This window comes from Rhodamnia argentea, chromosome 6, assembly GCF_020921035.1.
Source record: "Rhodamnia argentea isolate NSW1041297 chromosome 6, ASM2092103v1, whole genome shotgun sequence".
Classification (NCBI taxonomy): domain Eukaryota; kingdom Viridiplantae; phylum Streptophyta; class Magnoliopsida; order Myrtales; family Myrtaceae; genus Rhodamnia; species Rhodamnia argentea.
The window spans coordinates 9308137-9334705 of record NC_063155.1 but is presented as its reverse complement, the minus strand read 5'-3'; the positions used below and the strand labels follow the sequence as shown (position 1 = coordinate 9334705).

Genomic DNA, 26569 nt, shown 5'->3' with positions numbered 1-26569 from the left:
AAAACTTTCCCCTAAACAATCTTACGGGAGTTTTAAAGTGCGGAATGTGTAAATAAATTTTCAACCCCATCTTGCAATTCAGTTAAAAATGTGAAAAACTAAAAAAGAAACACAATTCGGCGATGTTTAACATTATAAACCTACAAATTCATTACGAAAAATCACTCAAAATGTCTAAATCTACTAGATAATCAGATTGAGTTATAAATTTTAACTTTGAAACAAAGTTTCTTTCACGTTATTTCATAAAAAAAAAAAATAAGCGGTGAATTGTGTGTTCATAATTCGTTATAGCTAAAAGTTTCTAACCTGTTATATAACTTTTATAATTGAAAAAATGAGATTATAAATTAAAACTAACAACCTTTTCTAAGCAAAGTAATAAAATGATGCATCATAAGATGATATTTATTGGGTGTAATTTATTGTCAAATTGATAATTTAAGAGAAAGTAGAAATTAAGGCATTCATGTTGGTTAGCATGACAAAAAAAAAAACAATAAATGGAAGAAAGAGATGGGTATCTCAATCTATTAATTGAAAAAAAAAAAAAAGTGATTTAGCCAAAATGGGAATGAAAATAGCGTGGCTCTTCTCAAATAAGAGTATGAATTAGATATATTTCAAATAAGGGCCTCAAGTATTTTTTTTTCTAAATAAGGACATGAAATTGACATTATTTCAAATAAATGTCCGAAGTAAACATATCAATTTTAAAGAAGGGTCTCCTCACCAGCGGCCCTCCGCCATGTGTTCCCTTTTTTTTTTTACTTTTACTTTTTTAATTATTTCACTTAATTTAAATAAAAGTTATATTTAAAATGGTGTTTTGATAAAATTGCCCTTCATCGACCGGAACATTCAGCCGGCCGACAAAGTGAGGTTCTTACTCGAGACGATTTTGCCACTGTGGACTCTTATTTAAAATGATTGACTATTTCGGACTCTTATTTGAATTAAGATTCACTTCGAATACTCATAGAAGGAAGTGAAATTTCACCTCGATCTTTTATTTTTTTTAAAAAAATGGAAATGAATTATCAATCGGACTTTTGTCTGCTTAGTTAATCGAGTATTTAAGAAAATGAAAATAAGTGAAATGTCCAAGTTGCGTCTGCTTGTCGGGAAAAATAAAATAAAAAACCAACCAATCAGCTTCGTTCAGCAAGAAAGCCCATCGACGTCGGCCAATCAGCTTCGACTCCATCTTTTCTTTTCTTTTTTCCTTTTTTTTTTATATCCAGTAATAAGTACGGCATATATCTACCTAGGCGAGCGAAGATCCTCCCTCCTTCCCTCTCGTCTGTCCGAAGAAGGTTCTTCAATCCCGTGCGATTCGCGATCTCCTGCTGCTCCTCCAATGGCTACAAACCGATGGATCAGGCCCGAGGTAAATCCCTGTTCCGCATCTTGTTGCAGCGTTCTTCCGATATCTGCGGCCGGTGGGGTTTCTTCGGGATTTTTGCGGATCGCGTCGACTTGTTTTTCTGGGGTGTCTCCTTCAAAATCGGTGCTGCTTCGATAGTTTTGAAGATCTAATGGCGGATTTGGTGTGTTGGGGGTGTGCGTGCAGGTGTATCCGCTCTTTGCGGCTGTTGGCGTCGCCATTGGGATCTGCGGGTTCCAGTTGGTTCGCAATATCCGCATCAATCCTGAAGTCAGGTCGGTCTCTCCTCTCTCTCGCTCTCTCGCTCGGTGGAGTTCGTGTGGCGATTTTAGTCCAGTCAATATTTTGGAAAAAAGCTCGGTTGAAGTTGACTTCCTGTTGACTATTGGGGTCGAGAGGTGGGGTCTGGGCATTGATTAAGACCATCGGTGGACTAATCTACTCGAACAAAGCCCCGATTTTGTCGGGAATGAGTCAAAATGATTATGATTGTTTGGACGGAGGGGTTTCATGGGCGAGCGTCTCGGCGTTTTTACCAAAGTGAGGTATGAGAGAGTGCCGAAGCGAGTTCGAGGTAAGGTTGAGGCTTGAGGGAGAGAGTTCCTCGATTTAAGCTCTCAAATGTCAAATCCAATCCCTGAAATCGAACTTTGTGCCAAATTCTGGGTCTTCTTTTCGCGGTTTAAAGTTCTGGCAGCTCCGGCGGACTATAATTCCTGTAGTAGTATTAGTAGTGGGCCGAGCATCCGGCACCAACTACTCGAAGACCCAATTTTACTTGATGTGGCAAACAAATTGTAATCTGATGATCCATGATTTGGGTCTTTTTCACCACAAGTTCATTACATTACCTCTGTTTTTCATTTTCTGTGCGTCACCCAATGACTCACTGGTTGCATTGGACGAGGAAGAGGTTAGGATAGATTTAGATGGAACCGGTAAAAGTTCATTCTTGTTCCTGAATAGAGCATAGAAGGGATAAGCTGATCAGCTCTCTTTCAGAAGAATAATTTTTGTAAGTTTTTGTGATGTCTACATGATTTTAAGTTCGAATTCCGCAGTCGGCACTAAGCACGATTAACTTCCCTCAATCCATGTTGTCCGACAAGAAGCTCGACTGCTTTGCTACTTACCTAGATTAGAGGTTTATTTCCTCCCCAGGACATGCTCGACTCTTATTCTCCCTCTCTGCGTATGTAGGAAATTTCCCGAGTTTTAGCAGTTTAATGAAGATTATAGTATCTATGGCTATTATTTTCTCTATGGAGTTTGAAATAGTTCACACGCTTGTGTAACTTGACAAGAAAAAGGACGATTGTGGTCGCAGAAGATTTCGTTCCATCTTCGGTTTCTAACCATTTAAAATTCTTTATGGTGGCTGACTCAGGGTGGCCAAGGAGAAGAGGGCTGCAGGAGTTCTGGATAACTTTTCTGAGGGTAGAATGTATTCTGAGCATGCTTTAAGGAAGTTCGTTCGAAACAGGTCTCCAGAAATCATGCCTAATCTCAACAGCTTCTTCACAAGCCCCGATCGAAATTAAATTCACATAAAGAAACCTGAATTCTTCTATTCGATGGAGTAAAGCTCAACCGACTTCATCGGGACTGAGGTGATGAGATTGTAAACTTCTCACACAATGGATATGGCTGCTGGAAAAAATAAACTCAGTGGACTTCGTGTTTGCTTTTATGTGATATCATGTAGGGGTGAACTATTGTTATGGAACCTGGCTTTTATATTCTTGTCGACATGGATTGGTGCATACTTGTGGCTCTTTAGCTTCTGCATGTTCGCGGCACTATGGCATATGCGTTACTCTGTTGCTTTTGGTTTTGACTTGAGTTTGGCTCATTAACCAGCAAGGCCACTGTTTTGCTATTCATATTCCTAAGCTTTTTCTTGATTAATTTTATCAGCCTGCAATCTTAGTTTTTACCTGGATTTGCCACTGATTATTCTCCGAGAAATTTGAGAATGCTCGTTGTATGTGGTTTAAACGTTATGGAACTTCCATGTGGATGTAACTCGACAGCAGGCAGAGCCTCCGAAGTGTTCTTGCAAAACCTACGCATTCTCCTTTTTCCCCCATTTCCACTTTGCTTAGCGGTAAACGAAAAAGAAACCAAGCAAAGAGAGCTTGGGGAAATCAGTATCTTTCTTAGCAGCTGCTTAGTCTAATTCGCATCATCAGATAAGCACTCTCTCCCAATTTCACTTGTCCCGTGGCTAGAAACAACTGAGCCAATCCGATTTGGTTATTTCCGTCATGATGAGCCATGGCGAGCAGTCGAAGTAGGCCAATCTTTTCACTTGCTCTCTAAGCAGCGCTCTATCATTAGCATGTTGTGAGCAGGACAGGCTTCTCACATGTACCATATGAGTTACCAGAAGAAACCTTGAATGATCCTTAGTCCCAAATTTAAGCTCTGGAAATAACTACTTGGATCTAGAGTGACCTTCCAAACAACATTCAGATAATTTTAATGAGCAAAATGTTCCAACTGAATGTTATCTACATAGACTACCAAGCAAACAACACGCTCCCCCAGAAACCCTTTTGCTGTTTCTAAGAATACAACAATCCTGTAAGAAACAATATTAAGGAAACTGAGTAGCATAAGATTACAAAACCGCTGTGCGCAGTTTAGTGGCCGATGGAACATAAGCTTTTGAGTTCACATGCTGAGAGAATTCCCCCGATACTCCAAACTGATAGTGATCCTACTCCACTTGAGGCCTCCTTCACAGCAAAAACGACTTCTCAGTTCTCATACTAAGTTTCTAGGGAAAACCATATATCCACCAGATTTTTATCCCATCTGGAACTTAAGGTAGAAAAGAGACGCAAAACGGAAAAGTAGGGACAAGCCGGCGGGAGAGTTGCAACAAGGAGCTTCTTATGGGATTGACATGCATTAAAGTCGAATGGTCAACTATGAAATCTCCTATTTTCTAGATGGTCTCTCTTAAATGAAACATCATGACACAAACTGTCAAAAATGGACCAATCTTCCACATACTTTGAGAAACCAAAGGCCACCTTCTCTATTCCAACGATATGCCGTCAATTGGAATGAAAAGTTACAGCAAGCAGCTCGCGCAGCATTAAGGAATTGTCACTTTTTCTGGTGAGATCCTGTATTTCTTGGATATCCGCAACCCCATGCCACACCTACTTCAAAGTTTTCACAACTACATCTTTTTATAACTTTATGGAGGAAAAGGCTCAGCATTCATTGAAGGAAAACAAGATTGTGCCATTCTCATTCCTCGTAGTAGACTCTTTGCAGTCTCTTTCTCCTGTATTCATAAAAAAAAAAAAATGGACAAGATCACTCAATAATGCTAGTAAGCAATATGGTCTTCCAAATATACAGCCGGAGCAAAGTAAATAACTTACTGGGCCAGTGTAATCAAGAAGACGGGTGCAATACACCTCTGCTTCCTCAAATCTCTTCTGGTCTTTGCAGTGTGTGGCAAGAAAAAGCAAAGCTTCAACCATATTAGGTCCATCCCTCTCTTCAGCTTCCATCCGCTCCAGATCCTTTTTGTAATAAAAAGCAGCTTCTTCAGAACGGCCAAGATCACAATGCAACTTTGCCAGCCGATGAAGAGCAATTGCTTCCCTGTCATTACAATTCGCTGCCCTCCTGTAACACTTGATTGCCTCTTCTAGCATGTGAAGCGGCTCATCTTCATAACAATGAGCCATAGCAATCCATAAGCGAGAATCACTTGGCTGCAAGAATACAGATTTCCTAAAATAATGGAGAGCGTAGAAAGGCATGCACATCATCTCATAGGCCTGTCCTAAACCATACCAGGCTCGGTAATCACACGGATTTATATCTACAGCCCGCCGATAGGCATCAACAGCCGCTGGAGTGTTTTTCATCTCAACGTATTCATGACCCATTAGAGTCCAAGCAGATAAACAATTCTTATTCAATGTAAGGGCCCTCCTAAAATATATAACTGACTTCTCATGTTGGCCTTTCAAACTATAATAATTTCCAATTATACAACAAGATTCTGGTCTGTACTTATCAGTCAAAAATACCCTGTGGGCGAGATAACTCAAGGCAGACAAGCATTCCTTAGCATAGAGTACATTGGAATACATATCCATGTCCTCCACTCGGTAAGGATCATTTCTCAGGAGTTCTTCAAATATCACTTCCACTTGTTCAAATCCTCTTAGACTGTACTGCGCTTTTGCAATTTGTGCCTGTATGTAATTACTGAAACTGAAGGTGCCTTGCAGATACTCATATTTTGCTAAGGACTCGTTGTGCATTCTGAGTTCTTGATATGCACAAGCAAGAAAGAAATCCTTCATCCAATTGTTATTGAGAGGTAGACTGTCTAATGTGTCAATTGTAGTGCACAACGACTGCAACTCTGACCATGCACTCCAGTTCCAAGGATAGCTATTCACAGATTCCACAAGAACGCTACGTGCAAGGTGTTGACTGCCTTTCTCTTTAAGAACAAGACCATATAAGTACAACCCAAAGGGATCGATGGACCCATTCTTACGTAGCATTGACAACTCCCTCTCTAGAGAAACCAATTCCTTGTTAACAGCATCACTCTTACCTAAGGGTCCTTCAAGTTCTATATTCTCTTCTTCTTTCCGCTTTTCTCCAGCCTACATAAAGCAAACGATAGGTACAACTTATAAGAATGTTAAGTGGGACTGGACAGTCAGGAGTTTCATCGAATTATGCAGCCTCCAATGTGATGTTGTTTGCACAAGATCAAAACAGCTAATAAAAGTTGTGCAGAAACTTGGAGAGGCAGCTCCAAAGAGCAAGCAGGTAATCATGTCATTCTCTAGGTACCAACGTACGGATAAAAAAAACAAGCAAGTCATCTAGAGAAAAGTGAAAGCCCTCCAGTGATTTGTCTAACTCAGTGATAAATTCGTACCATATTAACCTTAAGCTACATATGAAGCAAATTGTTTTATCACAGGAAACTTTACAATCTCCATCATATCAATCTTCACCTGTCCACTTCAGCATCCAATCACGTCTTGGGCAATGATGATTGTAACGACATGTGGAACTCCTCATTGTCACATAGCCACAGTTAACTTGCTTATCATAAGTGCATAAGTCTAAACTAATCAACTCTTTTGTTGCGTGTGTAAGTTGATTCTTGCTTTGACAAACATACTCGACCCAAGCATACTTAGACCTAGTACATATCTATCAAGTTGTCATGGATGATAGTCTGTAAAAGGAAAAGAGAAATGAAAGGATTAACATGTTGTGAGATAGCTCTATACAGAAGCCTCGAGTGACAAACCAGATAAAGAGCATAACATCGTAGGAAGACAGCTTTCTTCCCGGACTGATCCCGAAGCACATGAGCAGCCCTCCTATACTCGCGGCAGTCAAAGTAAGACTTGGCCAGAAGGTAAAAGTCACCATCAACAGCGTCATCTTCCTCCATGACCGGAGTACTCACATACGACACCCCAGCAATTGGGGTCGATGTGATCTCATTTGTGCGGAATCTCCTGCGGATGCTGGAGCTCCCACGCTGGAATCTGGTGTTTGAAGGCGTGAACTTTACCGGGTCTAGCTCAATTCCCACTAATTGCTCTGCTGCCCTGCATGTAATTATGCTCTTCATGAATTCCTCTGAGCTGGAACTAAGGCGAAACATTTTGAGCAGAGAACAAATTCCATTTCTCCTCCATGAGATCAACTAACTAGAAGCAGATCCTAGTAGAGAACATTAATGCTGTGCTTCCTTGATCATTTCTTAGGGCAGCAACAGGCACAGGGTTTTACCCACCCCAAGCTTCTAACACTAGAAATTGCAGTGTGAAGCCCGGATTTTTGCATTTGGAGTGCAAAGCTCACACTTTGTGCAATTCAATCGATTAATTCAGAAACCCCATTACTCGAAACAAATTAAAAAGAAAAACAAAATCGAAGACTTAAGAATCAAGAAAATGGACAGCACCCACCAATGTCGGAAGTAAAGGCAGCTACGTTTAACCCATAAAGCAGCTGTTTTTCCCAACATTACCGTCTTCACTACGTACCCAGCACGGAAGTATTTGAAATCGGGGCTAGGGTTTTTGGAATGCAATACCATTTGGAAGCAGAGTAGAGGCAGCGATCGCTGAGCTGGCGGACTGCAATTCGGAGCTCGTTCCGGCAGATCTCCTTCGAACTCATTGCAACTCTCTCGAATCGCGGAATCGACGCATTCAGTGGGAAAGCGGTTGAAGCTCTGGTTCTTGCAGTGTCGAAGCTTCTATGGATTCCTAGAGTGGCAGCAAAATAGGACGGGCGACGGCGACGGCGACGGCGAGGCGGGGAAAGTGGAAGTCTTTCTTCGTCGAGTCTTCCTCCTCTTCCGCTTCCCCTTCTCAAAACGTTTTCGCGAAGAAGACCAAAGACTAGAGAGAGAGAGCCACCGTAGTGAAGTTCGAATACTCGAAGAATGCGAGGCTTCCCGGTCCCTGCACTTAATTTGAATGTATTTGATAGGTTCTTTTCTTAATTTTTAAGGAAAATGTAATAGTGAAAGCCAATTTAAAGACACTTAAGCTCCGTTTATTACATGAAAAATAAAAATAAAAACTAAAAAATCAGAAAAATTATTTTCTTAAAAAATATCGATTAGACTGTCTGAAATAATTAGTTAATTGAAAATACTTTTATTATCTATAGTAATTCATGTGTAAAATTTTTTTACAACAATGAAAATATTTTTCATTCATTCGTTTTTTAAGCGATATAAACGATCATTTTCTTAAAAATTTTGTAAGTTATTTATTTCTAGTGAAACAAACGCAGCCTTAAATTTATTTCCAGCTTACTAATGTCGAGCATGCCGATTGATTCGTAAACAACTTATCAATTATTAGCCAATATGTAAAACAAGGACTTAATCGACCGATGGTGAGAGTTGGGTCGGCGGCTCGATTGACAAGGGTGGCCAGCCCATGGCCGGGGTTCGCCGACACTCGTCAACCCTATCCCCACCATCACCAACCCTTCTCGGAGGTGGTGGGGCGGCGACGGCGACTCGCCACTAGTTTTGATTTGATTTGACTTGACTTGATTTTACATTATTATTATTAAATTGATTTAAATAAAAATTATATTAAAAATCATACTTAAACCAAAATAAGGTCGCTTTAACCACGACATCACCACGTAGGATAAAAAAAATATTTAAAAAAGTTACGTCGGTATTTTTCTTTAGCCAAGTTATGGAGTTAACGAAATGACTCGATTGCATCAATTCGACAAATTTTAAGGCTCAATTGCACCTTCGTAATAAGTTTTCAAGCTTTTAGTGAACATAGTCATTTTCTATTTTATGTCTTTGCGCAATCCTACGGTATTGCATGGTATCTAATGATGATTTTGTAATCTAAAATCATCGATCTGAACTTTCATTTCTAGCGATATCTATAATTTTTTTGTTAATGTTTCATATTCTTCGTTTGTCCAAATACGAGTTGTGGTCAGTGAATTGTAATAACAATAATGGTCATTAGAAGTGATGATGAAGCGTAATCGCTCAATTAAGAATACAAATGGAACTTGGGTTGACCACGAAACCAGAGAAAAAGTAAGTTTTTTAGGTTCCAAAAATTAGAGAACCAGTTTCAACAGATAAGTTCCAAATGATTCTGAAATCGCTCACTCCTAGAATTTTCGTATTGTTATGTAAGATTATATTATATATTTTCCCACGTGTCAATTCGAAAATAAATCTGATTACACAAATGCAATTGACGTGGCGCCTTCGTATCACTCAATATTTCCTCCGCCCAAAGGTCGCGGATCGAAGCGCCATTCAACGCCGGGAGATGCTCACTCTTCTGCACAGAGGTCCTGTTCAGACCATCACCATCACCATCACCACCTCCAACTTCTTCTTCTTCACCTCCTCTTACCTCCCCCACCAACTCCTAGCAACCACCGCATCACCGCCACCGCCACCTGCTCCTCCACTTGACGCCTCCATCGCCGCCTCAATCCTCGCCTCAACCCCTCAAACCCTGCCCGGAATCCTCCAAAATCCTAGCATCCAATGGACGCCGGACCTTGTCGACAAGACCCTGAAGCGCCTCTGGAACCACGCCCCAAAGGCCCTGGCTTTCTTCGCCCAGCTCTCCCAACATCCCAGTTACGCCCACTCCGCCTCCTCCTTCGACCACGCCGTCGACCTCGCCGCGCGCGTCCGCGACTACAGGGCCGTGTGGGCCTCCGTGGCCCGGATGCGGTCCCTCCGCCTCGGCCCCTCCCCGAAGACATTCGCGATTATCGCCGAGAGGTATGTGGCCGCCGGGAAACCGGATAGAGCGGTTAAGGTGTTCTTGTCGATGCACGAGCACGGCTGTCGTCAGGATTTGAGTTCCTTTAACACCGTTCTTGATATACTGTGCAAGTCTAGACATGTAGAGATGGCTACCAACAAGTTGTTTAAGGTTTTCCGGGGCAGGTTTAAGGCTGATTGTGTTAGTTACAATATAATTGCGAATGGGTGGTGTTTGATCAAACGGACGCCGATGGCTTTGGAGGTGTTCAAGGAGATGGTGGATAGGGGGTTGAACCCGAGTTCGACAACTTATAATATAATGCTTAAAGGGTTCTTTAGAGCTGGCCAAGTTGATGAAGCGTGGCAATTCTTTATGCAGATGAAGAAGAGGAAGTGTGATATTGATGTTGTCACGTATACCACGGTGATCCATGGTTTCGGCATCATTGGTGAGATTAAGAAAGCTAGAAGGGTGTTTGATGAGATGGCTAGAGAGGGGATTCTTCCTTCTGTTGCCACTTATAATGCCATGATTCAGGTTCTCTGCAAGAAAGATAATGTGGAAAATGCGATTGTGGTTTTCGAAGAAATGTTGAGGAAGGGTTACGTGCCCAACTCAATTACTTACAATTTGGTGATTAGGGGATTGTGTCATGCAGGGCATATGGACAGAGCTGTGGAATTTTTGTCAAGAATGGAGGATGATGGATGTGAACCTAATGTACAGACATACAATATCACAATTCGTTACTTTTGTGATGCTGGAGAAATAGAGAATGGCATGCGCCTGTTTGAGAAAATGGGAAGTGGGGTTTGCTTGCCAAATTTGGACACGTACAACATCCTTATCAGTTCCATGTTTGTGAGGAAGAAATCGGATGATTTGGTGCTGGCAGGGAAATTGTTGATTGAGATGGTTGACAGAGGATTTGTGCCTAGAAAATTTACTTTCAACAGGGTCTTGGATGGGCTTTTACTTACTGGAAACCAAGGTTTTGCAAAGGAGATCCTTAGAGTGCAAAGCAAATCTGGTCGTCTTCCTCGTCGTTTTAAGTTATAGTTTGAGCTGTCGATCTATCCTGAACCTGCCGACGAAATTCATCCCCTTTTCTCAGCTTGAGTTTCAGCTTTTCAGATCTTACACAATATATAGCGAGCAACAAACTTCCAGGGGACAGGTTTTGCCATTGTAAGCACCGACAGATGTGACAGACACTCTTTCAACTTTTTTTATTTATTTTGAGGTTGTCCTTGTGACCCAGTGGTCAGAATGAAATAGTTAATAGATGCTGTCTTCATTATACTTGTCCGGTTGGAATTTGGATGATTTTTGTGAAAATATCGATTAGGACCTTGGCAGAAAGAAATATTGGCACTAGAGTTGCAGGCTTATCTCTCAAAGGACGAATCTTTGATCCTGTCTAGTTGCTTGATATTGTGCAGTCGGCAAGGAAGAGAGGCTGCTGGAATTTGTGGCATTTCTCACGTCTTCAGAGCCTTGTTATTTGCAGTAATTCTGTATGTTAGGCACGTACTCTTTTCATTCTTGCAGAGACTCTCCGGAGTTGGAACTGCTTGTTCTCTAGGTGCTTTATGTCTTTTCTTTTGTTGTTTTTTCAGGTGACGTTGTCATTCATTCATGTGGAGGTCAGTTTGATATCCCTTGATAAAGCTGCAAGTTTTCAAGATGATCGACCGCTCGAATTGTTTATCTGGGAGAACCTAGAAATCCCTATTTTCAGTTCTCTTTGAATGAATCTGCTGCAGCTTAAAATGGTTTACGTTCCCCTTCTCCATGAATGTCATTGTGAAGCTATTGCTTTCATCAGTGGAAGTGACGTTCATTTAGTTTTAGGTCGTGATTTTTCTTTTCTTCTAATCCAGTTTATCTTGTTTTTTAGGGTTCACCATGCTACGGAAGTCCGGCTTCATGTGTTTGCTGACGTGTGGTAAATTTAGGAGCAAATCTTAAACTGCTTCTTCAAGTTTAACAGGCTGATACTTGGGAAGCAAGTGATTGGCTCAAGAGGTATTCTCTGGCTACTTGCCCGACGAGATCCTGGACTAGGAAAAAGGACTGAAAGCAATTGAAGCTGGAATGAGAAGGATGAGATTCGGAGATGCACTTGGATGATGCAAATAGAAAAGGCATAAACACAAGTGAAGTACTGGGATCATTTTCTTTCAAAAATGCATTCAGAATCTAAGTTCTAATAAAGTTTGCCAATTCTCGGTACTTTGATGCAGATATTCTTACACGACAGATAATTCATGGGCAGATGCATCATTACGAAGATGGTTTATGGTGTCTATTTGGTAAATTATGCAGGAAATCCCTGTATCGAAAACATTGCCCATCAAATAGGCAGCATTGTTGTAACTCACTGAAACGATCGACTCGCTCATGGACTTTTTTCACGTACTGCAGTGCTAAAAGCACATATGTTAGCGAGATAAGCCTCGGATATGTGCATGAAGAAAATGTGAGGACGCAGTGGATGGGCATCGAACCGGGTCCATAAAGCAACAGCACATATCGAATTCTAAAGAGTCAGCCAGCAGAGCTCTGGCTTAGCAATGGCAATGTTAGGAAGTAGCAAGGACTACGAATCAATATGGTCTTCATATGAACGCAGACATGAGCATTTTGTACGAGCCTTTTGTAAATGAAGTGTAATACTGAAACGTCAAATGCTAATGAGTATACATAAAGTGTTAAACAAGATCCGCAACCTTGTTCGATTTTTTTTCCTTGATCAATTCTAAAGTCTCTATACAATGTCCTTCATTCCTTATTTTTAGTAGTTGGTACAAGGAAAACATCCTGAGCTACCTCTGTATAGTTCACAGCCTTGAGGGAGCTTTATACCATCCCCAGGGTTCACTGGATATGTACTGTGTAACCTGCTTCACGCTCAAATAATTATCCAGTCCCCTGCAAAAAATGGCACCATTATCTTGTCAGTAGGGAGTTATGTTTGTCGAATTTTATCTCGGTGCAATGCAAACCTACTGAAATAATGCGGCAAGCAGTTGCGAATTTGCATAGACTCGCAAGTCATAACTACCATACAAGACAAAAATTATTTGGAGTTCAGACCCCTTTTTTCCACTAGATCATTTTTCTATTTTCCTTCGAGCTCTGTCATTCATTTAGTCATAGAGAAGCAGACAATACCATTCTCCTAACTCTCGACCAAAACCGCTCCGTTTGTTTCCTCCCCAAGGGGCCTGACAGAAGCACGGCTGTGAACAGTTGACCCACACAATGCCTGCCTGGAAAGCCTGCGATTCACCACCAAGAGATAACAACAATCAAGTCATCCAACAGAGTAAATAGTTTCCATGGACATCTTTTGGTCAGCCGAGGGCTAAATGTTCACATAAATGTACATTGAACCTCACCTTGGTCAGGCGCTCACACCTTTCCAAGTCATTTGACAACACAGCAGCACCTAGTCCATAACTGTGAAGCATCTATTAATAGTGAGATTCTGATAATCTCCCAATTTAAAGAAGTCTTCAGGCAAAACAGACTCAACGGATTTAGATTACAATAAATGAGCAGATTCTCCACTGTATTCTGAACACAATAGAAAGAATGAATCAACTCACGGGGTGTCATTTGCTAGTTCAATGGCTTCATCCTCTGTGCCAAATGTTTTAACGCAGAGAACAGGTCCAAAGACTTCCTCTCTCCAAATTTGCATTGATGTAGTGACATCAGTTATGATTGTTGGCTCAAGGAAGAATCCCTTCTTCAAATGCTATCAATTATTTGAGATTGACATACAGAAGTCAGGAAAAACATTTTCAAAAGCAGAAGGGCTCTTCGCGAGCGTACTAAAAGTGACAATCTAGAGCACTGTACCTCAGGACGATCGCCACCACACAAAATAGTAGCCCCCTCACTCTTAGCCGTGGAGATGAACTTCAGTATTTTCTCATACTGATGCAAAGAAAATGAAATTATCATCTTGACAAATCCAGCTGGCAGATTCGATACTAAACATTTGAAAAGTGAAAAGAACCAATGGTCATTAAAAATCACAGACCAAAGCGATTTCCCATGATTTCTTCCGAACATATGGCGCTTATGGGAGAAATTATTGCCTTCATTCCATGAGTTACCTCAAAAATGATCATTTGCTCCTCAGTATAGTGAATGGCCGGGGTAGACCATGTCCAAAATACTACTGCTGCAACGGCTATGGGAAAGGCTATACCACTCCCAAAAGTGAAAATAATTAAGGAAGTTGTGTATACTCCTCTAAATCTTCACTACTGTTTACAATGGTTGGTAAACTAATCCAGGGATTTGTTATGACCAAAAACCCTAAAGAACGAATCTTCACAAATGAGTAACAGTCATGAGATAATCATGTACTCACATACATGCACCAACTAGTAGACTTCAGAACTATACAGTACCAAACCTGCAAGTAATAAAAAATATACCTGCCCCCCACTCACAACTGGGCCAAGCCTGCAACCCTCTTCTAAGGGATCGGATATTTTTATATTTCTGCTCCATTGAACAAGCTTCTCAAAGAATTGAGCAGCGATGCTTTCCTGAAATGATTGTGATATACCCATTAAATATAATGCAAAACATGTAATATAACGGTTCGAAAGAAAGCAATCACTTCATAAGATATTATGCACACCTAGCAGACAATTACAGTCTTTCCATATCTGACATTTTATTTCATTTAATGATGACTTTTGTGGGCCTAAAGTTCTCATTTACTTCTTTGCAAATTATAAGCACAGTTTTCTCAATTAAGAGCTCTTCTTGACTCCTTTTATAAGGCTGGTACAGACAGTTGATTCAACATTAGTTCCACCTCCATGTTCTTATGAATGACTCCAATTCACAACTTCTCCCAATAAACGGATAAAAAGCTCCTGAATCTGCAAATAACAACAAAAAATATTCCCACTGTATTTCCCTTTTCTTTTCCCATTACATATGTATCTCCAAGTCAACGCATGATATCTTTCATGCTAATTCAGGAATGCAACCACATGCACGATAAGGCAGAAAGAAGTAAAATAAATCCAGAAGTTTTACCAACTGACAGTGCCAGAGGTAGGAAATAAAAGAAACACGTACAAAATGACCTTGCAAATGCTGAGGTAAAGATAACATACAATTATAACTTACATGCACAATAAGTCTGGATGTAGCACTACAAATTTGACCATTCGTCCAAAAGCATCCAAAAAGTGTCCATTCAGCAGCTGTTTGAATCACAAGTAGTAAGGCCTATTGTCAGCAACATTGCATACATAATCAAGCTTGTTCACATAGAAATCACCCAAGAATGAATGTACCATCGCAACTAATTTCTGAAGGAAAATAGCAATCACATCAGTCTTATTGAGGGGTATATGCTTCAGAATGCACCAACCTTTATCAAGATCAACATCCTCAAACACAACAATGGGGCTTTTTCCACCAAGTTCCAGCGAAACAGGCTGTGAGATCATAATACACACATGCCAGAAAGGTTATTCTCACACGAAGACTTTTGTTGAATTCAACAAAGACCAAAAAAAAAAAAAAAAAAAAGCTGCACCTTGATATGTTGAGCAGCGGCAGTCATAACCTTGCTCCCTGTAGCTGAGCTTCCTGTAAATGCAATCTGTTGACAAGGGCCAAGAGAATTAGCAGCTGAGGTGGGGTATACACATATGGTCATATATGTAAAAACAAAAACAAAGCACTGCAGAACGTGTTAGAGGAAACTTCACAAAAATGTCTCAAGAAGAGACGATGGGAGAATACAGACCTTGTCAACTTGGGGATGTGATGCCAAAGGAGCTCCAGCTTCAGGGCCAAGTCCAGTCAGAATATTGAGGACACCAGGAGGAAGACCCACCTCCCTACAAACTTCAGCGAGCTCCAAGCATGTCCTGTAGTTTCAAGAACACACTCAGGTGCATTAAAGAATCAATAAGGAAAATGCGTTAATTGAGTTAATGATGCAAGTGAAAATTAACACATACACAGATGCCAACTCAGACGGCTTCAGTATCGCGGTACAACCAGCAGCTAGAGCAGGAGCTACTTTCCAAGTAGCCATCAAAAGAGGGTAGTTCCTTCATTGCACGAGATTCATCAAGTCACAAAACAAGAACATTATCATTCTTACTCCATCAAGGAAGGCTGTTGAATGATAAGAGCAAAAATCAAAGTAATCATCTCCCAAATAACACAAAAACTAATGTTGCTAACGAAACGGTGAAGTATAACATTAGCAGATGAGAGTCCCACAAAAACCACAGGCCATCGTTTAGTTGCTACAGGCTGTTAATAAAGTGTTGATCCAATCCATCATATCTAATGGTTAGAAAAAAAAGTCATGATATATCCAGGTGCCACATCTGGTCAGCAAAATAAATCACCATTACCATGGAGTAATTAACGCAACGACTCCAATTGGTTCCTTGAGAACGTAACTCTTAAATGACTCCATAGGAAGAGAGACGGGAGCCTTTTGCTTAGCATCCAAACCTTCAGCAAGATCTGCGTAGTACTCAAAACAGCCAGCTACATCGTCCTGGATGGAATGAGCAACTATATTAGTGAATTATATGGCAACAAAATAAAACGTTGCACAATCCTGTAAGTTACAAGACCATGTCCCATGCTGCTTCTTCCAGAGGTTTTCCACAGTCAATTGCCTCGAGTTTTGCCAGTTCGGACTTTCTCTCTGTGATCTGCATGGCAAAGATAAAAGAAGTTTCCATGGAAAATGAGTGAGAAGACAAAGGACTTCACAAGATCACCCTTGACATACCAAAGCACTTAGAAGAATATATAAGCTTCATGATAAAACAAATCGACGTGCAAGAACTCACATGTTTTCCCTAAGTTATAGCACAGAAATTCGATGGAAATGAGTAGACAATGAGGGGCCTGGATGGATTGGCGTACATAAGCTCCTACTTTTTTTTTTTTTTACCAGTAAGAATTTCCTACTTCGATAGAATAAAGAAATACAAGGGTACTTAAATAGTCTGCTGGATATGTAGCTTCATATTTAAAATGTTTCAACAATGGCTTGAGCAACGTTCACAACCCGCACCTTAGCAGCAATAGCGCGCAAATACTTGGCACGTACAGCCCCCGATGCCGATGCCCAGCCATTCCCTTTGTTCCTAGTAAGGGCTCTCCTAGCAGCACCCACAGCAATCTCCACATCTTCAGCAGTGGCAGCCGGTATATCCCCTACTTACAATAAACAAGTTCCAGATCTAAGATTCTACAAAGAAGCACTGTCCGACAAATATCTACTCAACATTCAAGTTGACTGGTCGAATTACGTAGACCATCATCAACCTACATAAAAACTTAAAGCTCAAAGCTTTCACAGTGATCGGCGTGCACTAAACCCGATCAATCGGCTCGGTGATCAAAACACCTCGTTGACAAACTACCCAGTTGCTTTCTCAGCACATTTTAAAGAACCAGCGCATGCTCCAGCACAGCACCACAAACGGGGTCAAATCAAGAAACGGAATACGACGAGCGAGATTCAAGTCGGCGGATGCCAACTTCAAAGCAAACCGCTTTAGCAAGAAGCGGAGAGGGAAAGAAAGAGACCGATGGTTTCCTCGGAGGAAGGGTTGACGATGGGGATGCGCTTCTTAAGGACGGGTTCCCTCCACTCGCCATCGATGAACAGCAGACGATGCGGGACGCGGATCGCCATTTCTTCGCCTCTTCCTTGCTTGCTTGCTTGCTTCACACTCCCCTCACTCGATCTCACTCTCTTGTAAAGTTTGCTCCTTTTTTTTTCCCCTGATCCTGGAAGCGTCTGCCCTCGGAAGCAATTTCAAACTGTTTCTATCTTCGAAACCGAGGATGAAATTATCGGACAGGTGAATCTCACGTCTTAATATTTATTCCGTGGCCTGTCGAAAAGGTTTTTCTTTTTCTGTTTTTTTGGGAGGGTAGAGAGAATTATGTTTTTGTTATGCTGCAAAAAGGATATTACTTCACTTTTGCATAAAATAGGAAAAAATCCAAAAAAAGGCCTGAAGTCCTCTTATTTTTTCAAATAAGGGCTTAAAGTGAATTATGTTTCAAATAAGGGCCCAAAGTGACATGGTACGTTTCAATTAAGGGTCCAAAGTGGTCATAATGTTTCAAAAAGGGGCTGGCCTAAAGAGCGTTTTCGTCATTTCACATTTTAATTTTTTTATTAATTTTTTTTCTTTTTCCTGATTAAAAAAAAAGGCCATGCACAGGCGAGAGGGCTGCCCCTCCCGCCCGTGGCCGCCGGCCCACCGCTGGTGGGGGGGGGTCGGGCGGCGGCGAGGCCGACGGGGTCGCCGACGACCCCATTGGTTAGAGGTGAGGGCCTTTGGCCCTCTCCCGGATCTAGGTGAGGGCCGGCGGTCCCCGCCCGCATCAAGGGTCGCCGGTCGTCACCGCGTCGCTGGTGGGGGGGTCGCCTTAAGGCTAAAATACCCTTAAATCAGGCTATTTTTTGAGATTTTATGGTCATTTCAAGCCCTTATTTGAAACAGTGTTCACTTGAGGCTCTTATTTGAGAAAACATGAGGACTTCGGGCCATTTTTTGAAACAATGTTAACTTGGGGTTCTTATTTGAGAAAACATGAGGACTTCGAGCCCTTTTTTGAATTTTTCCCCGTAAAATATACAAAAAGTAGATATTTCTATGAAGAAATATTTAATATGGTAAACATAGTCGACACCAATTATGGCAAATTCTTTGTGCGAATAGTCTAAATTCAAAATTAGTTTGTATACCAAGTGCATTGAATAATTTCTCCAAAATTCATGATTGTTACTCACTAGTCCGTGTCAAAGAGGGATTTTTCCTTCTTATTTTTTTTTGGAAAGTAACTTTGTCACGAGTATATCAATTTGGGATAAATTCGTCACGAGTATACCAATTTGGAGGGGTTTTTATAGTAAAAAAAATATTTGAGGTAAATTTATCGCAGGTGTATCAATTTGGATTTTTTTATGGTATTAACTTCAGTTTTTCTGCTTCATTTTATAATTTTTTTTTTGGAATGCTTATATTTGCCTATTATTTAGCATGGATCACATCAAACTTTCTTAAATCTTTCAATGTTGACATATGAAATAGCATACCACTTTAAAAAAAAAATTAAAAAAAATAGCATACCACTTTCAAAACCTACATAATTTTCCACTCAAACACTTTGGAGAAATTTTATAAAACAAAAGCAAGAAGCCGAAAATTTCTAAAAGAAAATACATCAAACGGACTAGCTCGGTAATTGCACGTACACCTGAGTAAGGAAAACACCCCCGGTCAAACTTTTTGGTTAATACATTATTTGCAAAAATAATATATATATTTTTTTTTTTTTTTTTTTTTTTTTTTTTTTTTTTTTTTTTTTTTTTTTTTTTTTTTTTTTTTTTTTTTTTTTTTTTTTTTTTTTTTTTTTTTTTTTTTTTTTTTCTTTTCTCTTCTCTCCTTTTTCAATATATATATATAATATATATCTCTTTTTGTGGCCCTACGCCTATTCACATTTTTTCCCTACCAAGAACGTTTTATAGAACTTTTGGATCTCCGAATTTGGAGTATCCTACTTTCACGCGATTCACAGGGTTCAACAAGCAATCGATATTTCACTATCAAGAGCGTAGTACTATTTGTAGTAGAGAATGTAGATATACCCTTAAAAAAATGTATTCTCCCATGAATTCCAACATGAAAAGCAATCACTCCACCGATCATATCATAGTATCCGAAACTGAAACAAATTAAAAAAAAAATAAAACAAATTGTATGATATTTTTTTTTCAAAAAAAAACGACATAAATATTTGATAAGCTTCGACATAATATACAATATCATCTTTGAATTTTTAATTTTGTCAACATGGTCTCTGAACTTTTACCCAACGTGCAATGCCGTCACTCGAATTTTAATTTGTTCAACGTGGTCCATAAACTATTGATAAATATTCTATTTAGTCCATGAATTATGCAAGAATGATGCAAATGAAAAGACTAGATTTATCATTTGCCAATAACTCAGGGATCACATCAAACAAATAGAAAGTCAAGAGACAACATTGCATAATGGATCAAAGTTTAGCGACCACATTGCACAAAGTCAAAGTCAGAGGAGAATATTGCAAATGAGACCAAAGTTTCGGAGCTTATGTGTTATTATGCCCTTGATTTTTCGGTAATACGATTTTAATGGGTATTGATTTAAAGAGATGAGAACTTGTTTTACTCACGAAGCAAATGTACGCCTTTTATAGCTAAATGAAAGAAAAATGTGAATGTTGGGACGTAAAGTCAACCCGTCATCTGATATTGCTCGGCGTAATACTCTAATATTGCTCTAGCTAAAATCGACATCCTCCTTATCCTTCAATACTTAGCAAAAGTCCCGGAGTTAGGTTGTCGAGAAGCTCCATCAGTTAATGAAGCTCAGTCATCTGATAGCTCTCGATATGTCGGCTACTAGCCAGCGGTCAGCGAATTAGCTTCGATCGATCGTTGTTATCGCTGATCGAACCCGTCGTTTGTCCACAGTAAAAGTTGATCATTTTCGGGTGCAAGTAGTACTTCAACCCCTCGACATGATGAATGGTTAGGCTTAAGCCCAACGAATACCAATAAACAAGCATCCATGTATTAACGTGGTAGGTGGAACGGTAATTCCTTCTCTGGGCTGAATTTCACGATCCTGTGAAGATTAAAAATCGGGATTTTACTAGTACAACAGTTTTTGAATGGCGGTGAGAATGAAAGTATTTTATGAGCTATAAATTCTTAAAAAACTAAATCCCATAATAATTTTTAATTAATTCTTTTTTTTTTTGTCTAAATAAGACTGTTAATTTTACGTTAAAAAATAAAGACCTGTGATCCATTCCTTCTGTGCACGCCTCATTTGACCAAGACGAAGATTGTGATCATTTCAAGCATCTGACGTCAGCAGACTTTGCTTTTCTCTCGGGCAGTTGAAGACTCTCTCATCTCTGCCAAAACTAGAATTCCAAAGCATGCGAGCAAATCCATCTTTGAACATGGATTATCTTCATCGATGGAGGAGATCGAAAAGAAGTTTAAGTTCGAGCTCGTCAACATATTCAATCGAACACATCATTCACTCTATACGATATATTAGCCGTTACGCTTCATACCGCACCAATTCTCTGACACATGCATATCAACAGATTTCGCAGTCCCTGCCGAAAGATATAGAGACATGCCATGCACATCATCTGACAGATTCGAACCGATTCTATCAATACGGGAACTCGTGATATGATTCGAAAGAAAGGGAACTATATAATCCACTAGAAATCCGAAGAGGGGAAGGATCGTCAAGCCCATATCATACAACAGTCACATGCAAGCGCGCATATGTTCCTATATTTTATACAGATGAAGGAAAGAATCGAAAAGAACCGAAAAGAACCGAAAAGAGCTGAAGCCATGTTAGTTTAGTTCTTGTGGGTGGTCTTGTGGTACTTGTCCTTGATCCACTGGATGCCGACGGTGGTTCCTTCCTTGACCTTCTTGACGCCGTGCGACGCGGCGGTCTTGGTCTTGACGAGCCCTTCCCCCATCTTCTCCTTGTACTTGGCCGTCGCGATGCCGCTCGTGAGGCTCTTCTTCTTGTTGCTCTCTGCCAGAGGAGCCGGGTCCGGGCTGTTGTCCCACTGGTCCGCCCACGACGTGCCGTACGATTCGCGCCCGTCCATGCTCGTCGAAAATTAAAACCCCTTCCCGGAGAGGATCTCAAGATCTGTAACTCTTCAGAAAGAGAGAGAGAAGAAGCTCGGACTCCACGAACCTCTTTTTTTTTGTTAGAATGAGATAGGTGAGAGATTGGTTAAGCTGACACTGCGTTATATAAGAGAGTCCTAGAAAGCTACGATTTCAAGAAACGAATGGGAAGTCGTAGAGAGTTGGCGTCAAAGTGGAGAGCTAAACTCCAGGCGCGTGGCGAGAAGGAAGAAAAGTCAACAAACGTATGCCCCCCCTCCACCTTCCATCATCTGACACCACAAGAACCACGCAGATGCTTTCCAAAAGAGAAAAATGACACCACCACAAGTGAAAAATATACCCGACTAGCCGATTCATTTTCTTTTGTTTTCTTTTTTCATTACTTAAGTGTTATAGTTAACGTACGATGCTCAATTGGGAGGTCATAACTTTTTTCTCGAACGCATGAGTGTCATATGACTTTTCAATCGATCATTTTTTAAGTGTCATTAACTTTTTAAATAGTTCACATAAGTGTTATGTCACTTGAAATTAGTTCTGAGTGAAGTTTTTAAAATTCAGCACTCACGTTCGAAATTATACACCTTATAAAGTTAACGGGCCTAAATATCAGGACACGTCCCGGAAGAGCAAATTTCTTCATTCGAAAAGTCAAATTATTCCTCCTTACGACGTTAATGGGCTGTTCCGTCTGTCTGAATTGGAAGCTGCTTCTTGTCTGCAGCTTCCCCTGGATCTGAAGTCTGAACTGGGGCCCCCGGAAACATTTTCAACGGATGAAATGGAGCGTGAACCGTGTGCTGTTGCATCAGCATATCTGGAACCATCCAGAGACATTTGACCAAAGACACAACAGATGCTCAGAAAAGAACTTCGGCTGTAGGGTTGGTGCAAGGCGGCTGCTGGACAGAAAAGCTAATGCAAGGATAATGACAAGCCTTAGGCCTTGAGCAGGTACCTTTGAGACGGCTGTTGTGCTGAAAGAGACCCAGATTCCGCAGGCTACAAAACTGGAATTTTCCGTAGTCGTTCACCTGAAATTTTCAAAATTTGTTCCGGAAAACCCTAGTCGAAAGTATGCATGACTGATTGATTTTTTTTTTTGGGGGGGGGGGGGGGGTCAAAATACGTGATTGATTATGTCGGAGTCATTTGTATTAGAAACGCGAACCTTTGAAGGGAAGAAGACAAGGGAATGCATATCCAAGTTGAAGCCGCCAATACAAACCAAAAAGGAAATGTTCGAGTTATTTCGAAGTTTGTTTCGGAAACCCTTGTCTAAAGTTACGTGGTTGGTTATGTTGGAGTCATTAGTGTTAAGAACGCGAATCTTTAAAGAGAAAAAAAAAATAGAAAAAGGAGACATGCAAAAGATATTACTTCACTATCAGTAGTAGTATCAAAGTTACAAATTTCATGGTTACACGCAAAAGATGTTGCTCCAATTTATAGTAGGAAGCTAGGGCATACTATACTTATGATGAAAATTACATGTATGCCATTAGCAGCGGTAGAAAAGCTCTATTCTTGACTTTTAACATAAAAACTACATGTATGCCGTTAGGAGTAAACGCTCTGAGCTTTAATAGTACTTTCCTCTATCAAACTCCACAACTCCATCATTTGCCAAGGCTTATCTTCAAAACAACAATAGTTTTTCATAGTCTTCATTCGTTTTTGCAACCCAAATTATCTTAGTGCGGCGGCCCCCTCGCCACTAACCATGGAGTCCAAATGAGGCAATGCACAACCTTAATTTCTCAGTGGTGACAACATTTGTTGACATATATGCTAGATTTTCTACACCAAGAATCTTCTTCGATGGGATCATTTATCAACTGGCGAATATGATGCTACTTCAATTCAATGTGATTTGTCCTTGAGTGAAATACCGAATTCTTTGCAAGACAAATAACACTCTAACTATAGCTAAAAAAAAAAAAAACAATGTTGTCCTACCCCTTGCCTACCTCATTTAGAAGATTTTTCAACCAAATCATCTCATTGCTAGCTTTAGATATAGCAACATATTCTACTTCAGTGGTTGCAAAAGACATACTTCTGAAGTGTACACATCCAATTGATTGCAGTACCACTTAAGGTAAAAACATAACCCAAGGTGCTCTTCTTATTATCTAAGTTACCACCAAGATCTAGGGAAAATTATCAAAAAAACATCCTAAACATATTGTAATTGTGCAATCTAGTCCTAATTTTTTTTTTTTGCCCAATTTAGTATTAAACCTTTTGTGTTTGTGCCAATTCAAGCCTAAACCTTTTACATTTATTCCAATTTAGTTCATCCAGCTTTTGCCGGCTAGCACCGATGTGGACGTAGACCGGCGTTGATGCGGCGCTGCCGGCATTGACGTGGCAATTTTTAATCTACTTTTTTTTTTTTTCTTCTTCTTCCTCCTCTAACCGAAATCGTCGATCCAACGACTGAATAGAGGAAGGGCTGGTGAGGCCAAGCCTACCTCGCCCGATGAAAGCGAGGTCTCAACCCTTGCCAACCCTCTCTTCTTCTTCTTCTTCTTCTTCTGGAGGAAGAAGGAGAAAAAAAAAAAAAAAATAGTTCCAAAAAATATTAAACAATATTAAAATATTATTAAAAGTTGCCACGTTAAAGCCGATCGACTTTCATGTCAATGTGGCCTAAAGTTGGTCGGATAAACTAAATTGACAAAAAAAAGAAAATTTATGACTGAATTGGCACAATTGCAATCATCTTAGGACTTTGTTGGTAATCTTTCCCCAAGATGTACATTCATGAAGCCTTGCAAAGCTACATCAATTTTAATAGAACATTATGGCATATCCGAAGTGCCTCTCGGGTATCTTAATAGTCAATTTACAGTTTCACAATGCTTTATTCGGAAAATAGCCATGTATATGCTCACAACTCCCACTACTGAGTTATGTCTAGTCTAGTACACAACATATCATACATCATGCTGCTAATAAGGCACTTGAGCCGTATACTTCCGCTCTTAGTCTATCTTTGGGTTCTTTGAGAATTTGAAGCGGCATCCTAAAGGATTTATTCTGAACTTCGAATTTGTCCAACACCTACTCAGTATATTTTTTTGAGATAATTTTAGAATTCATTTGAATCAATCTCGCATGGTCCTCATCCCAAGAATCTGATTCTGTGCTCCCAAGTCCTTCATCTCAAACTCTTTTGACAATTGCTGCTTCGGTATGTTGATCTTCCTCATGCTAGATTATGCAATGAGCATATCATCCACATACAACAGCAAAATAACATAGCAATCATCAAATTTCTTGAAGTAACAACAGTGATTCAATTTACTTCTAGTGAACTTGTTACCGCAGAAAAGCGTCTCAAATTGATTGTACCACTGTTTAAGATCCTATTTCAAGTGCAATAGGCTAATCTTCAGCTCGCAAGCATAATTTTCTTTTGGAGGAACCTAAAAACCTTATGGTTGTACTATGTAGATACCCTCTTTTACGTTATAGTAATGCAATCTTTACATCTAATTGCTCTAGATGTAAATTCTTAGTAGCAACAATACTCAACAATATTTAGATAGAAGTCAAATTCACAACTGGAGAGAAAATCTCCGTAAAATCAATTCATTTCTTTTTCTGAAAACTTTTATTACTAATCTTGCTTTGTAACTTTTATTGCCATCAAGTTCTTCTTTGACAGGATATACTCACTTGTTCTGCAATGCCTTCTTCCCATCTGGTAATCGAGTTAACACTCAAGTTCTGATCTTCTCAAGTGAATTCAACTCTTCCTACAATTCTAACTTTCACTTAACAAAATCTTTAACCTGCACTGTTTCTAAAGAATAAAAAAATTTCTGGTTCGCTAACCTCAATTAAGAGCGAATAATGCAATGACGGAGAATACCTCCATGCATATTTAGATTTTCTACTAGATCTTCTTAAAATGGGCTCACATGTATGTGATCTTTGTTCTGATTTTTTTGTCAGGGTCTACATCAACTATTTCTAGATTTCTACGCAAAACACTCCTAAAATCCCCTCCAATTTTTTTTTTTTTTTGGTCGGAAAGATGATATTGCATTACTGATAATTTGAGTTTCGTACAATAAGGCCCAAAAGAGGGGCATCAGCACAAATTAAGTCCCAAAGGATTTGAGGTGGGAAAGTAACCCAGTTTGTCGGAAGAAGATTTGAGCGGCTCATCTTGGCGATCAGTCGGCTATTAGCCTCTCTCTTGCAGTGGCCCACGAAATATTTGGGTAGTGGGCTAGTATCTGTTGGGCTTGGCTTATAATTGCTGCAACTTCCCAGTAGACTTTGTCCTTCTCGTTGACCGCACGAACTAGATTTAGCGAGTCGGATTCTACAGCCGCACGAAGCTCGGTCTTTTATCTCTCTCCCAGCAAGCATCTTCAACCCCGCAAGCAAGGCAAGAGCTTGCTTAGAGCTGAACAAGAGTGGATCGTCCCCTTAAAGCCGTCAAGAACCACTCGCGAGTGCACAAGAGACCCATCGCACCTCTCGGATCTGCACCTCCCATTGACGCATCGACATTCAATTTCAGATCTTGATTTACGGAGCCACCCAGTAGAGAGGTAATCGGGGCATTCCTGTAAAAGCTACGATCTTTGGGATTCCATTTGCTATAGCTTACGATTCGTCTCCGCTTCCTCAATTAAATTATCCGCGCAGGGCTTCTCTCCCCGGAACACTACACCATTCCTTGATTTCCAGATACACCAGAGGATGACTGCCGTTAAGTAAAAAGGGGCTGAGCCGTTGCGGTCTTCAGTTCTGGCTTGGAGCCATGCGTCCTCTATAATCTCCACCATTTGTTTCTCACACTAAATTCTACACAAATCTGTCCTTGTATCACATGTTTTCATTGAATGTAACATCAACAGTTCTTATTATTTTTCTATTTTGTTCATCCCAGAACCGATAGCCAAAATAATCATAACCTTATCCAAAGAATTTTTTTAGCTCTTGCAGGAAGCTTATCTTTATTTCCAAAACCTACATGGACATTCGAAACACAAACTTTCATATGGGAAAGATTCAACTTCATTCCACTCCATCCTTCGTTTAGTAGCTTGAAATCAAGTGGGCCTGAAAAGATGACATCGCAAGCGA

General features: G+C 40.2%; 5 protein-coding genes across 6 annotated transcripts; 2 read left to right on the top strand and 3 right to left on the bottom strand.

Moving 5' to 3' along the window:
* Positions 1-1284: 1284 nt before the first annotated feature.
* On the top strand, positions 1285-3150 carry LOC115741580. Its single transcript, XM_030675569.2, has 3 exons — positions 1285-1390; positions 1574-1662; positions 2775-3150. The coding sequence occupies exons 1-3, from the start codon at positions 1361-1363 to the stop codon at positions 2926-2928; spliced, it is 273 nt and encodes a 90-aa protein (XP_030531429.1). The 5' UTR covers positions 1285-1360; the 3' UTR covers positions 2929-3150.
* A 1118-nt stretch (positions 3151-4268) lies between these two features.
* LOC115741550 (anaphase-promoting complex subunit 8) lies at positions 4269-7874 on the bottom strand. Its single transcript, XM_030675520.2, has 4 exons — positions 7500-7874; positions 6702-7008; positions 4789-6039; positions 4269-4688 (listed from the first exon to the last, which is right to left on the bottom strand). Exons 1-4 carry the CDS (start codon positions 7583-7585, stop codon positions 4599-4601), a joined length of 1734 nt encoding a protein of 577 aa, XP_030531380.1. The 5' UTR covers positions 7586-7874; the 3' UTR covers positions 4269-4598.
* Positions 7875-9190: 1316 nt separating this feature from the next.
* Positions 9191-11203, top strand: LOC115741574 (pentatricopeptide repeat-containing protein At1g74900, mitochondrial). 2 transcript variants are annotated; one of them, XM_030675553.2, is made up of 2 exons: positions 9191-10875; positions 11130-11203. In XM_030675553.2, exon 1 carries the CDS (start codon positions 9235-9237, stop codon positions 10744-10746), a length of 1512 nt encoding a protein of 503 aa, XP_030531413.1. In that variant the 5' UTR covers positions 9191-9234; the 3' UTR covers positions 10747-10875; positions 11130-11203. The 2 variants fall into 2 exon arrangements, with proteins under 2 accessions (XP_030531413.1, XP_030531412.1); XM_030675552.2 differs by having other exon boundaries at positions 9191-10891.
* Positions 11204-12344: 1141 nt separating this feature from the next.
* Positions 12345-17487, bottom strand: LOC115741549 (aminoaldehyde dehydrogenase 2, peroxisomal). Its single transcript, XM_030675519.2, has 15 exons — positions 17299-17487; positions 16781-16923; positions 16332-16412; positions 16104-16252; positions 15699-15791; positions 15482-15605; positions 15269-15334; positions 15101-15167; positions 14854-14930; positions 14145-14258; positions 13558-13635; positions 13302-13453; positions 13092-13152; positions 12865-12971; positions 12345-12621 (listed from the first exon to the last, which is right to left on the bottom strand). The coding sequence occupies exons 1-15, from the start codon at positions 17405-17407 to the stop codon at positions 12531-12533; spliced, it is 1512 nt and encodes a 503-aa protein (XP_030531379.1). The 5' UTR covers positions 17408-17487; the 3' UTR covers positions 12345-12530.
* Positions 17488-21006: 3519 nt separating this feature from the next.
* Positions 21007-21567, bottom strand: LOC115741536. The gene has a single exon (XM_030675503.2). It carries the CDS (start codon positions 21427-21429, stop codon positions 21169-21171), a length of 261 nt encoding a protein of 86 aa, XP_030531363.1. The 5' UTR covers positions 21430-21567; the 3' UTR covers positions 21007-21168.
* Between the last annotated feature and the right edge of the window lie 5002 nt (positions 21568-26569).

Excerpts from the sequence above, each read along its gene's own strand:
- LOC115741580 (XM_030675569.2), top strand. The coding sequence starts at position 1,361 with ATGGCTACAAACCGATGGATCAGGCCCGAG. Across the intron at positions 1,391-1,573 it reads ACCGATGGATCAGGCCCGAG|GTGTATCCGCTCTTTGCGGC; the intron begins GTAAATCCCTGT and ends GTGTGCGTGCAG. Across the intron at positions 1,663-2,774 it reads CGCATCAATCCTGAAGTCAG|GGTGGCCAAGGAGAAGAGGG; the intron begins GTCGGTCTCTCC and ends TGGCTGACTCAG.
- LOC115741550 (XM_030675520.2), bottom strand. The coding sequence starts at position 7,585 with ATGAGTTCGAAGGAGATCTGCCGGAACGAGCTCCGAATTGCAGTCCGC. Across the intron at positions 7,009-7,499 it reads CTCTACTCTGCTTCCAAATG|GGCAGCAGAGCAATTAGTGG; the intron begins GTATTGCATTCC and ends AATTACATGCAG. Across the intron at positions 6,040-6,701 it reads GATGTTATGCTCTTTATCTG|GCTGGAGAAAAGCGGAAAGA; the intron begins GTTTGTCACTCG and ends TGCTTTATGTAG.
- LOC115741574 (XM_030675553.2), top strand. The coding sequence starts at position 9,235 with ATGCTCACTCTTCTGCACAGAGGTCCTGTTCAGACCATCACCATCACC.
- LOC115741549 (XM_030675519.2), bottom strand. The coding sequence starts at position 17,407 with ATGGCGATCCGCGTCCCGCATCGTCTGCTGTTCATCGATGGCGAGTGG. Across the intron at positions 15,606-15,698 it reads CCGTCTGAGTTGGCATCTGT|GACATGCTTGGAGCTCGCTG; the intron begins GTATGTGTTAAT and ends TTGAAACTACAG. Across the intron at positions 15,335-15,481 it reads CACATCCCCAAGTTGACAAG|ATTGCATTTACAGGAAGCTC; the intron begins GTCTGTATTCTC and ends CCTTGTCAACAG.
- LOC115741536 (XM_030675503.2), bottom strand. The coding sequence starts at position 21,429 with ATGGACGGGCGCGAATCGTACGGCACGTCGTGGGCGGACCAGTGGGAC.